This window comes from Bombina bombina, chromosome 4 (assembly GCF_027579735.1).
Source record: "Bombina bombina isolate aBomBom1 chromosome 4, aBomBom1.pri, whole genome shotgun sequence".
Lineage (NCBI taxonomy): Eukaryota > Metazoa > Chordata > Amphibia > Anura > Bombinatoridae > Bombina > Bombina bombina.
The window spans coordinates 235,957,843-235,970,760 of record NC_069502.1 but is presented as its reverse complement, the minus strand read 5'-3'; the positions used below and the strand labels follow the sequence as shown (position 1 = coordinate 235,970,760).

General features: G+C 39.6%; 1 protein-coding gene across 6 annotated transcripts in view; it reads right to left on the bottom strand.

Annotated features, from left to right (window-relative positions):
- AGFG1 (ArfGAP with FG repeats 1) overlaps window positions 1–316 on the bottom strand; it is a gene marked incomplete in the record, with an annotated part of 358,154 nt that extends 357,838 nt beyond the window's left edge. For 3 of the 6 annotated variants that reach the window (XM_053709844.1, XM_053709847.1, XM_053709848.1), the window contains 1 exon segment: window positions 42–315. In XM_053709844.1, coding sequence (XP_053565819.1) covers window positions 42–208 — 167 coding nt within the window. 6 annotated transcript variants of the gene reach the window in all.
- Between the last annotated feature and the right edge of the window lie 12,602 nt (window positions 317–12,918).

Sequence of the window (12,918 nt, the reverse complement as noted above, 5' to 3'; positions counted from 1 at the left end):
CCCCCACCCCGTGGCTGATGTCTCTTAGCTTAGGTACTCACAGGATCCCGGAGCAGGAGGTGCACACGAAGGCCCCCGCAGTCATGTTGGCGTATGTCGGGCCGCGCTGATCACAGTCGAAGCACTTGCGGTTGTGTGGCAGACTGGTCATTTCCCGCAGGAGCTTCAGGTGCTTCTCCTCCTGCTTCCGTTTAGCGCTAGCCGCCATGGTGAAACACCGGGCGGGGGAAGGGGAGACACACCGGGACACACCGGGCGGCACCAAACGGGCACAGCCAAGGACCAGTGACGTGTTCAATGGGCGTGTCTCGGGTGATGTCAGGAGAGGGGCAGGCCTGCTTGACGGGTGGGCGGGTCCATCTGTGAAAGGGGAGGTGTTACATTTGATTGGCAGCAAGTAAATGGGCGTTCTATTGGAGTAGTTGAAGAAAGGGAGGTAAATAACCAGTAAAATAGGTGGATGGTGCATGGGCGGAGTCGGTAAAACACAGGAAGTATCGCAATCTTTTTCCGGTTTCCTAACAGTTACCTAGCAACAAAATGCGGAAGCGGTTTTGTTAGTGATTTAAATAGAATATGAAATACTTGTTTTACATGCCGCATTACTACAGGTGATCTTGTAACTATAAATAACAGCAGCTGTTACAAGCTTGGGTGTTTATTTTATGTGAAATAACTCATAACTACTGAAAACTATGGAAGTACACAAGCATAGAACGCTTTTTTTGGCAGCGAAGATGTAGTGATCTCAAGTTGCTAAACATTTTCTGGTTATCACAGTCCACATTCACCGTTTAAAGCATTGATGCACGATCATTTGTTTTTTCATGTTCTATTGCATGTGTTTAGGTAAAATAACTGCAATTCTCTATTTACAATTTGGTTATCCAAACCATCAGAGAAACATTTTGTGTGTTTGAACAAAGGGAATCTTTGGCATTATTGCAAAAAAAATACAATTTTGAATTATTGATACTTTAAATGGATTGAAAGGTCAAAGCTAAAATGTGCATGGCTCTATTTCAATTTTAAATATAAAAATTGTTACACTCCCCCCACCTCAGAGGGTCAGCAGTGGCTTGTATGATACAAATTAAGCTTTTGCAATACACACCACCGACCACCAGCTCTATAAATTTGAATGCTGGTCCATGGTACATTATATGTGTGTATGCCACTTAAAAACAGTGCATAGGTGCATTTCTGTTTTAAATAGAAGCATGTTTTGCAATATACTTCTATTAGCAAAAATGCTTCAATTTAAAGGGACATAATACTCAAATTCCAAATCACTTGAAAGTGATGCAGCATAAATGTAAAAAGCTGACAGGAAAATATCACCTGAGCATCTCTGTAAAAAAGGAAGATATTTTACCTAACAATTTCCTCAGCTCACCACTGTAAAAATGTATCTTTCACTTACTGCCCAGCTGCAGGTAAAAAAAAAAAGGAAGAAATGAACAGCAGCCAATCAGCAGTGCTAAGGTCATGAACTCTTTTATTGTGACCTCATGATATTTCACTTAAAGGGACATAATACTCATATGCTAAATCACTTGAAACTGATGCAGTATAACTGTAAAAAGCTGACAGGAAAATATCACCTGAGCATCTCTATGTAAAAAATGAAGATATTTTTACCTCACAATTTCCTCAGCTCAGCAGAGTAAGTTCTGTGTAAAAAGTTATACTCAACTGCTGCTCAGCTGCAGGTAAAAAAAAAAAATGAAGAAATGAACAGCAGCCAATCAGCATCAACAGTGCAGAGGTCATGAACTCTTTTACTGTGATCTCATGAGATTTCATTGTAAACTTCCTTAAGCTGAATAGGGAAATAAGATGAGAGTGCACGTAAGCTCCCTGGACAGACATACTGATTTGCTGCTTAGAAGTCCTTTGGGATGTGGCTACTGAGGAACTTTTGAGGTAAAATATCTTTCTTTTTTACATAGAGATGTTCAGGTGATATTTTGTAGTCCGTTTTTTACAGCTATACTGCATCACTTTCAAGTGTTTAAACATTTGGGTATTATGACCCTTTAAAGTGAATGTAAATTTTAATGCTAAAGTGCTCGGTTTTTAAAAATTCGATTAAAAACAGGGGCACTTTAATTCATCAAAATTTACATTTCCCTCCTGTTGTGAAAAAAAACTTACCGTTTAAACTTGACAGCTGCTCCAGCTTCTCCCGGTCGTCGCAAGCCATTTCTGATGTGAGAAATTATGGATCGGTCATCCTCCAATCACGGCTTCCCCCCCAGGAGAATCAGTGTCTGATTCAACGCCGTGATTGGAGGAAGCCGGATTTATCATTTTAGACCCAGGAAGAGGCTTGCGACGGGCGGAGGAAACTGGAGCGACTGTCAAGATTCAAAGGTAAGTATTTTTTCACAACAGGAGGGAAATGTAAATTTTGATGAATTAAAGTGCCTCTGTTTTTAATCGAATTTTTAAAAACCGCGCAGTTTAGCATAAAAATTTACATTCACTTTGACTCCCATGTGATTTCATAGTAAACTTCATTAAACTAAATAGGGAAATATCATGAGTGTGCATGAGGCTCAGTCCCTTGCAGAGCCAGGGACAGGCATACAATGGGCTGTGAATACTTAGTACATTTTGAGGTAAAATATCTTTTTTTTTTTTACATAGAGATGTTCAGGTGAAATTTTCTAGTCAACTTTTACATCTATGCTGCATCACTTTCGATTGTTATAGCATTTGGGTCTCATGTCCCTTTATATCTGAAAATGCACTTGTGTACATTACAATTTTGACATTTGTAACAATTTAAAGGGCTGATCACCATTTTTGACATAGAAAATTATGACAACCTTGGTTAAAGTGAATGTAAATTTTGATGATAAAGTGCCCAGTTTTTAAAAATTCGATTAAAAACAGGGGCACTTTAATTCATCAAAATTTACATTTTACTCGTGTTGTGAAAATACTTACCTTTTAATCTTGACAGCCGCTGCATCGCTTCCTCCGCCCGTCGCAAAGTTTCTTCCTGGGTCTAAAATGAGGAATCCGGCTTCCTCCAATCACGGCGTTGAATCAGACACTGATTCCCCCAGAGGGGGGAACCCCTGATTGGAGGATGACTGATCCATCATTTCTGACGTAGGAAGAGGCTTTGGACGACCGGGGGAAGCTGGAGCGGCTGTCAAGATTAAAAGGTATTTTCACAACACGAGTGAAATGTAAATTTTAATGAATTAAAGTGCCCCTGTTTTTAATTGGATTTTTAAAAACCGGGCACTTTATCATCAAAATGTACATTCACTTTAAGCTTATCTCTTATAAGGTAAAAAGGTAATAACCTCGGTTGTTTACTGAAACCAACCAGTCAGACATCAGGCATCAAAGCAAACTTTGCAGCTATGCTGCATCACTTTCAAATGTTATAGCATTTGGGTCTCATGTCCCTTTAAATCTGAAATGCCCTTGTGCACATTATAATTTTGGCATTTCTAACAATTTAAAGGGCTAATCCCCATTTTTGGCATAGAAAGTTATGACAACCTTGGTTAAGCTTACTTCCTATAAGGTAAAAAAAGGAAGTAACCTCAGTTGTTTTCTGGAACCAACCAGTCAGGTACCAGGCATCATAGCAAAAGGTAAATTCAGAAGAATTGTCCAAAGTACTTTACCAGGGGTCAGTAGCCAAATAATCAGTCTGTAATTTAGAGTATAGCAAGGGCGAGTTGAGAAGCATAAACCAGGTTACACACCAAGGTGGAAAACCAAAAGGGCAGGCAAGAAACAAGAATACCAGGACTTCCATAGAGAATAACCAAGCACCAGACTGACATTAGCAAGGGCCTTTTAATACCTCCCCATAGATCTTGGCGCCCAAACACCTGTAGGGTCACTTTGTAACAGCAGGGTCACAAAAAGCACCACCCTTAGCACAGGATAGTTGACTGACATTGTTAACAGAAGAAAGTTGCAGGCCATGTGCACTAAAATCAGAGCACCTTCCTGGAACCAGTTCTGGCAACACAGCACATACTGCGCTACCCACCTTACTAAGCTTGTGCTTCTTAGAGTGACCCCAGATTTTGGCTGCCTTCACAGCCCTTTGTTTTGCAAGCTACTGAATCTTAATGAAAGACCTGCCATTCGACTTAGGTCTGACCCCTCCCAACCATTAAAAATGCATGCTATATTCTCTTTGAAGAATTAAATAAGACCGTTGTAACATAGAGGTGGTAAGTAATCCATGTGTGAACAAAAGTCCAGTTACTTTATTGAGTGGCATACTTATCTCTGCTGCTCCTTTTCACTCAACCCAGTGTTGGTGAGATCAATAGAGCACAACACAGCCTCCCAACTATCCAACAATCTGCCTCTTAATGTGCTGTGGATTTTTTAAACACTAGCATCAGGAACAGACTGGAATACTTAAGCTTTAAAGGAAGCTTTTCATCAGGGTCTGTTGGATAGAATCTAGGGTCAATTTGTATATAGAGAGATAACATTCTCTTGAAGCCTTTATTAACCATTACTATCTAGAACAACTACAAGAGAAAGAAAGAACTCACAGAGGCCCCAATAATGAAAAGTGCTATAAGACAGCAAGATATTCCTAGGCGTCCACCGCTATATCGAGTGAACTGGTCGAAATATTCCAAGCTCCTGACATAGATGCAAACAGGCAGCTTTACAGAGAGGTCTATGTTGGCAATAGATAACACCCTGCATCGCCGCCCATATTGGCGATGTATAGTACACAATCCCTTGGAAAATAGCTACCGTGCCTAACCACTTCAAGTACCACTAAACCGAAGTACCCCACAATTGCAAACTACATTAATAAATATCTAAACCGCCACTTACTCAACACAAATATCTCTTCTGTTAACCCCTCAACTGCAACATACCGCCACTTACTCAACACAAATATCTCTTCTGTTAACCCCTCAACTGCCACATACCTACTGCAAGTATCTATCCTGTTAACCCCTATACCGCCACTAGCCACCGCAAGTACCCATCTAATCATTGAACCCCTATAACTCCACTAGCCCACCGCAAGTACCCATCTAATTTATTAACCCTATACTGCCACAAGTTCCCATTTAATCTATTAACCCCTAAATCACCACATGCCCACCACAACTACCCTACACTATTGAACTCTAAACAGCTACTAGCCCACCGCAAGTACCCTACACTATTAACCCCTAAACCGCCACAACCCCCAAAGCAAACTAACCCTACTCTACCTAACACCTAACCCCCTCTAAACAAACCCCCTGAGTTACTGAAAAATAAAAAACTAAGTTGCAGAAAGAAAAAAAGACAGTATAAAAAATGAAAAACCCATTATACCTAACACTAACTACACTACTTAATGCCTAACCCCCCCACCACACACACACACTAAACTAAATCATAACTAACACTAACCTACATGCCTCATAAAAAATAAAACCCACCCAAAACAAAAAATAAACCTAACACTAAATTACATTTAAATTACAATAGCCCTTAAAAGGGCCTTTTTTAAGGGCATTGCCCCAAAGTGAATGCAGCTCTTTTGCATTAAAATAAATTACACCCGCTCTACAATACAAGTAACCCCCCCCCAAAAAAATAATAAAGGATAATTACAAAACCTATCCTAAAATTTAAAATAACAAATCCTATTCTTTAAAATAAAAAAACACACCCAAGAAAGACCTAACTAAAAAAAAAAAATTAAACTCACCATTGAAAATTCAAATCCTTTCACCTTTTTTTAAGGGCTATTGTATATTAAATTTAGTATTAGGTCTTAGGGTTTTGTTTTGGGTGGGTTTTATTTTTTATGAGGCATGTAGGTTAGTGTTTAGTTATAATGATTTTTTTTATTTTTGATACTGTCTTTTTTATTCTTGATACTGTCTTTTTTTATTTTTCATACTGTCTTTTTTATTTTTCATACTGTCTTTTTTATTTTCTGTAACTAACGGCTAGATTACGAGTTTTGCGGTAAGCTGAAAAAGCAGCGTTAACAGGTCCTAACGCTGCTTTTTCACTACCGCTGGTATTACGAGTCTTGCAGGTTTAGGGGCACCGCACACTTTTTTTGCCTTACCGCAAACCGACTTACGCAAAGTTCGTAAACACTTTTTTCTATGGGACTTCCATAGAGCTGGTATTATGAGTTTGTCCTGGGAGGCCAAAAAGTGAGCGGTACACCCTCTACCCCCAAGATTCGTACCGCATTTTAAAGTCAGTAGTTATGAGTTTTACACTACAACATTGTAGCATAAAACTCATAACTAAAGTGCTAAAAAGTACACTAACACCCATAAACTACCTATTAACCCCTAAACCGAGGCCCTCCCGCATCGCAAACACTATAAAAAAATTTAATCCCTAATCTGCTGATCCGGACATCGCTGCCACTAAAATAAACATATTAAACCCTAAACCGCCGCACTCCCGCCTCGCAAACACTAGTTAAATATTATTAACCCCTAATCTGCCATCCCTAACATCGCCGCCACCTACATTATACTTATTAACCCCTAATCTTCCGCTCCGGACATCGTCGCAACCTATATTATATTTATTAACCCCTAATCTGCTGCCCCCAACATCGCCGCCACCTACCTACATTTATTAACCTTTAATCTGCCGTCCCCAATGTCACCGCCACTATTCTAAATTTATTAACCCTTTAAACCTAAGTCTAAACCTAACAGCCGCTAACTTAAATATAATTTAAATAAATCTAAATAAAATTACTATCATTTACTAAATTATTCCTATTTAAAACTAAATACTTACCTATAAAATAAACCCTAAGCTAGCTACAATATAACTAATAGTTACATTGTATCTAGCTTAGGGTTTATTTTTATTTTACAGGCAAGTTTGTATTTATTTTAACTATGTAGAATAGTTACTAAATAGTTAACTATTTAATAACTACCTAGCTAAAATAAATACAAACTGACCTGTAAAATAAAACCTAACCTATGTTACAATAACACCTAACACTACAATTAAATAAATTCCCTACATTAAATAAATTACATTAAATTAGCTAAATCACAAAAAAAACCACTAAATTACAGAAAATAAAAAACAAATTACAAGATCTTTAAACTAATTACACCTAATCTAATAGCCCTATCAAAATAAAAAATCCCACCCAAAATAAAAAAAAAACCCTAGCCTAAACTAAACTACCAATAGCCCTTAAAAGGGCCTTTTGCGGGGCATTGCCCCAAAGAAATCAGCTCTTTTACCTGTAAAAAAAATACAAACAACCCCCCCAACAGTAAAACACACCACCCACACAACCAACCACCCAAATAAAAGCCTAACTAAAAAAAACCTAAGCTCCCCATTCCCCTGAAAATGGCATTTGGATTGGCATTGCTCTTAAAAGGGGATTTAGCTCTATTGCGGCCGAAAGCCCTAACCTAAGAAATAAACCCACCCAATACACCCTTTAAAAATCCTAACACTAACCCCCCGAAGATTCACTTACCGGGAGAAGTCTTTATCCAAGCGGTAAGATGTCCTTAACAAAGCCGGCAGAAGTGGTCCTCCAGACGGGCAGAAGTCTTCATCCAGGCAGCATCTTCTATCATCATCCTTCGGGAGCGGCTCCATCTTCAAGACATCCGGCGCAGAGCATCCTCTTCAAACGACGTCTTCTTCGGAATGAATATCTCTTTAAGTGATGTCATCCAAGATGGCATCCCTTAGATTCCGATTGGCTGATAGAATCAGCCAATAGGATTAAACTTCAATCCTATTGGCTGATCCAATCAGCCAATAAGATTGCGCTCGCATTCTAATGGCTAATTGGAACAGCCAATAGAATGCCAGCTCAATCCTATTGGCTTATTGCATCAGCCAATAGGATTTTTTCTACCTTAATTCCGATTTGCTGAGAGAATTCTATCAGCCAATCGTCACTTAAAGCAGTGTTTTTCAAACAGTGTGCCGTGGCACACTAGTGTGCCGTGAGAGATCCTCAGGTGTGCCACGGCAGACTGACAACAGTGCGACATATTTTTTAAACTTTGCTTGTTTTTTACTCCCAGTGCCGGGGTAGTTTGTAGGAGGCATGGCATAACAGCACAATACATACAGTATGTGTGTGTTTGTGTGTATGTGTATATATATATATATGCTGTATTAGGCTACAATGTGTGATTTTTTTTAAAATTTTGGGATGGTGGTGTGCCACAGGATTTTTTTATGTAAAAAAGTGTGCCACGGCAAAAAAAAGGTTAAAAATCACTGACTTAAAGAGATATTCATTCAGAAGAAGACGTCGTTGGAAGAGGATGCTCCGCGCCTGATGTCTTGAAGATGGAGCCGCTCCGCGCCAGATGGATGAAGATAGAAGACGCCATCTGGATGAAGACTTCTGCCCGTCATGAGGATCACTTCTGCCCGTCTGGAGGACCACTTCTGCCGGCTTCGTTGAGGACATCTTGCCACTTGGATGAAGACTTCTCCCGGTAAGTGAATCTTCGGGGGTTAGTGTTAGGATTTGTTAAGGGTGTATTGGGTGTTTTTTTTTTTAGGTTAGGACTTTGGGCTGCAATAGAGCTAAATGCCCTTTTAAGGGCAATGCCCATTCAAACGCCCTTTTCAGGGCAATGGGGAGCTTAGGTTAGGCTAGGGGTTTTTTTTTATTTTGGGGGGGCTTTTTTATTTTGATAGGGCGATTAGATTAGGTGTAATTAGTTTAAAGATCTTGTAATTTGTTTTTTATTTTCTGTAATTTAGTGGGGGGGGGTTGTGATTTAGCTAATTTAATTTATTTAATTGTATTTAATGTAGGGAATTTATTTAATTGTAGTGTAGTGTTAGGTGTTAGTGTAACTTAGGTTAGGTTTTATTTTACAGGTAAATTTGCATTTATTTTAGCTAGGTAGCTAGTAAATAGTTAATAACTATTTACTAACTAGTCTACCTAGTTAAAATAAATACAAACTTGCCTGTAAAATAAAAATAAACCCTAAGCTAGATACAATGTAACTATTAGTTATGTTGTAGCTAGTTTAGGGTTTATTTTACAGGTATTTAGTTTTAAATATGAATAATTTAGTTAATGATAGTAATTTTATTTAGATTTATTTAAATTATATTTAAGTTAGGGGGTGTTAGGGTTAGGGTTAGACTTATGTTTAGGGGTTAATAAATTTAGAAAAGTGGCAGCGACGTTGGGGCGGCAGATTAGGGGTTAATAAATGTAGGTAGGTTGCGGCAACATTCGGGGAGGGAGTTTAGGGGTTAATAAATATAATGTAGGTGGCGGCGATGTCCGGAGCTACAGATTAGGGGTTAATAAGTATAATGTAGGTGTCAGCGATGTCGGGGGCGGCAGATTAGGGGTTAATAAGTGTAAGATTAGTGGTGTTTAGACTCAGGGTTTATGTTAGGGTGTTAGGTGTAAACATAAAATGTGTTTCCCCATAGGAATCAATGGGGCTGCGTTACTGAGTTATACGCTGCTTTTTTGCAGGTGTTAGACTTTTTCTCAGCCGGCTCTCCCCATTGATGTCTATGGGGAAATTGTGCACGAGCACGTACGGCCAGCTCACCGCTGACTTAAGCAGCGCTGGTATTGGAGTACAGTGTGGAGCTCAATTTTGCTCTATGCTCACTTCTTGCCTTTTAATGCCAGGTTTGTAAAAACCCGTAATACCAGCACTGTAGGTAAGTGAGCGGTGATAAAAAACTGCACGTTAGGGGGGCGTGTCCAAGCAGTGTTCTGAACAGGACGCATATTCTGAGAGCTCCAAGCAGAGGCCTTAGTAATCCGCCGATTATTAAACTATAGCAGCAAGAGTGAACATAAATTGATAGAAGACATCACAATCTTGTTAATTGTGACTCCATATTTATTTTCTTTGCTGTTTGAATGACGCTGGAGACCCAGATTGGAACATAAAGGCCTATGGCGGCGGCCTACTACTAGGCATCCACCTCCCCCCCCGGGAAGAGCCGGGTCATCAGTGCTGTCAGGTACACTGGCTTACTGAACCTCTTCACATTCTATCACTCATCAGTCATCAAGCTCAAATATTTCTGCCTCATATTACTTTCTCTTCACATCAAAACAATCCTTTATCACAAACATACTGTACACACGACCATTCCGTTATGATGACTACATGGGAAATAGATCTTGCACGAGACCTGGACCAGCGTTTCTCTAGACTAGAGAATTTACTTCTCAAAATCTACAAAAGGTCGCTACCTCTAGACCATGTGGAGAACACTTCAATATTGCTGAAACATACCAGTACTGAGGACTCATTGCAAAGAATAGCAAAATATGCTGCCAAAGATGGAGACTGGAGAGAAACAAGGAAGGAGGACAAGCTTTTACATGAAACATACCCTCCGACGCAGCCGGAGGAGTGAGACTCTGCTAAAATGCCACCAAACAACCCACATAGCAGAAAGACTGCCCCGTCTGACTTTAACTCACAGGATGTGCCGTTTCGGTCGAAGAACCCCGGCATGGCTGACAAATCACCACACACCACCAGGCAGTCGGATGAGAAAGTTCTTGATCACTTGGACTCCATATCGCAGTCGGATGCAGGGGGAAATCTTTCTAAATACATATCACAGTGCCTGCAAAGCTCAGAGCGACCTAAACTACTGAGAACCTGCCATGTGAAAATTTATGGTGACAAACCCTCTTGCGGCAGTACCTGGCTTGATAAGCTGGATAGTTACATAGCCACATACTGCAATGCCATGCAGGAGTCTTGGCCACTCGATCCCAACACCGCAGTGCCTACTACACGACCTGCAAACAACTCACAACCTCTGTCTATAAATGAAGCCGATGGAGCCAATTTTTTCCTACTTAAGACTCCCGGTACACCACAGGCTCATCAAGAACTCTGTAGCATCAATAAGGGGCACAAAAGACATTCTCCGATTAAGGATTCCTATTGCTCCCACAGTAATGGGCGCTTTCCAGCCACAGGAGAGGGGTAGTCGGCAGATATACCTCCCAAGCAGATTACACCTGACTGAGCTCACTGGGGTAAACCGCTAACAATCTGCTAGTTTAGTTTTTACTTTCTCCATGGGCTCTCTGGAAGAACGTTACTTGCCAATATATGTGGTTAAGCCTCCCTTTTTATTTTATTTTTTTATTTTAGGTTTTATTATATATTTAAATGTTGACTGGTTATTACATATATTGATGCAATGGCAAAAAATGTGTATAACAATACTAAATATCGGCGGGTGTGTTGTGGAAGATAGTAACTGGCGACCGATAAATGTACTGATTGCTTTTGATTGCTGCTGAATTTCTCATCTCCTCAGTTTCCAATATTAGGCTTAGTTGAATAGCATAGTAGCACCTTGTCCTCTTACACAACACTGACTTATATTATTCTTATTATTACTTTTTATTTTCTTTACGTTCCCCAGCTGGGTTTCTGTGTCACTAACTGTAGTTGCATATAGATTTTAAAGGCATGGAACGGTCTATCTTTCACTGAGGGGCGAACATAGCAATGAAGTAATTTCCCTTAAACACAACTGCGCATACCAAATATCTCTTAAATATAGAGTGGTCCTATAAATCTTAGTTATCCCCAATTATGGCCAATACAGCTGTTTCTTATATCTGATCAATTTTAATACAATTTTCCTCAGGGATGCATATGCCAGTGTATGTACATCCTGCCATGAATCCTGACTAACATGACTTATCAATATAAGAGTACATGAGTGACTTGATTGCAGCCAGGGGAAGAGAATAATAGGGAAAGAGCATTTTCAGGCACATTAATGTTTTGTCAATTATTTTATTATACTGTACAACCCTGTATATCAAATATGACGTGAATATTTGAGCTCTAACCTGTACCTTACATTTTGTTATCCAGTTTTGTTTATGCTTATTTATCCCTACATGTTTCCTATATATTGTAAATAAGGATCCAATAGTGGTCCATAATATGTCTTAAAGGGACTAAAATGAGTAAAATCAACCAAGAACCACCTGAATGTTTCCCATACCGCTGAATGCATAATTTTTGTTTTTATTTACTTATTTTCTTATATATGTATTTTCTCCCTATTTTGGTGTCTCAAACCACTGTAATATGCAACTCCTCAATAAAAATGTTTAAAAAAAACAAAAAAAACTGCACGTTAGCACCGCACAGCTCATAACGCAAAACTCGTAATCTGGCCATTAGACTTTTTTATTTTTCTGTAACTTAATGGGTTTTGTTTAGTGGGAGGGTTAGATGTTAGGTATTGTAGTTAGTGTTGGGTATAATGTTTTTTTTTTATTATATACTGTCTTTTTTATTTTCTGTAACTTTTTACATAGTGTAGGGTACTTGCAGTGGGCCAGTGGCGGTTCAATAGTGTAGGGTACTTGTGGTGGGCTAGTGGCAGTTTAAGGTTTAATAGTGTAGGATAGTTGCGGTGGGCTATTGGTGGTATAGGGGTTAATAGTGTAGGGTAGTTGAGGTGGGCTAGTGGTGGTATAGGGGTTAATAGATCAAATGGGTACTTGCGGTGGGCTAGTGGCGGTACAGGTAGGGTTGCAAAGTGTCCGGTATTAGACCGGACTGTCCGTTATTTCAGGTTACTGCCTGTTAATTTTATTTAAAAAAACGAACATAGCCTTAGGTATTTAATGTATTTGCTTTTGAAATATTTGTAATGCTTTTACTATTTAAGCCCAGTGGCAGCCCGTGTCCACCGGCTTTTAGCCTTACTAAGGAGTCACTCGCTACCTAGCTGATCCTGATGTGTGGACCAGTGCCCCTCAGCCTGCCCTGCGCCGTGCGTACTGCCTTTTTTTTGCAACCTGTCTCACACGAATGATGTACAACAGTCTGGCCATAAGAGGGCGTGCAGGAAATGAGCATCACACACACTCTGCACCAGATTCAGCAAGAAATG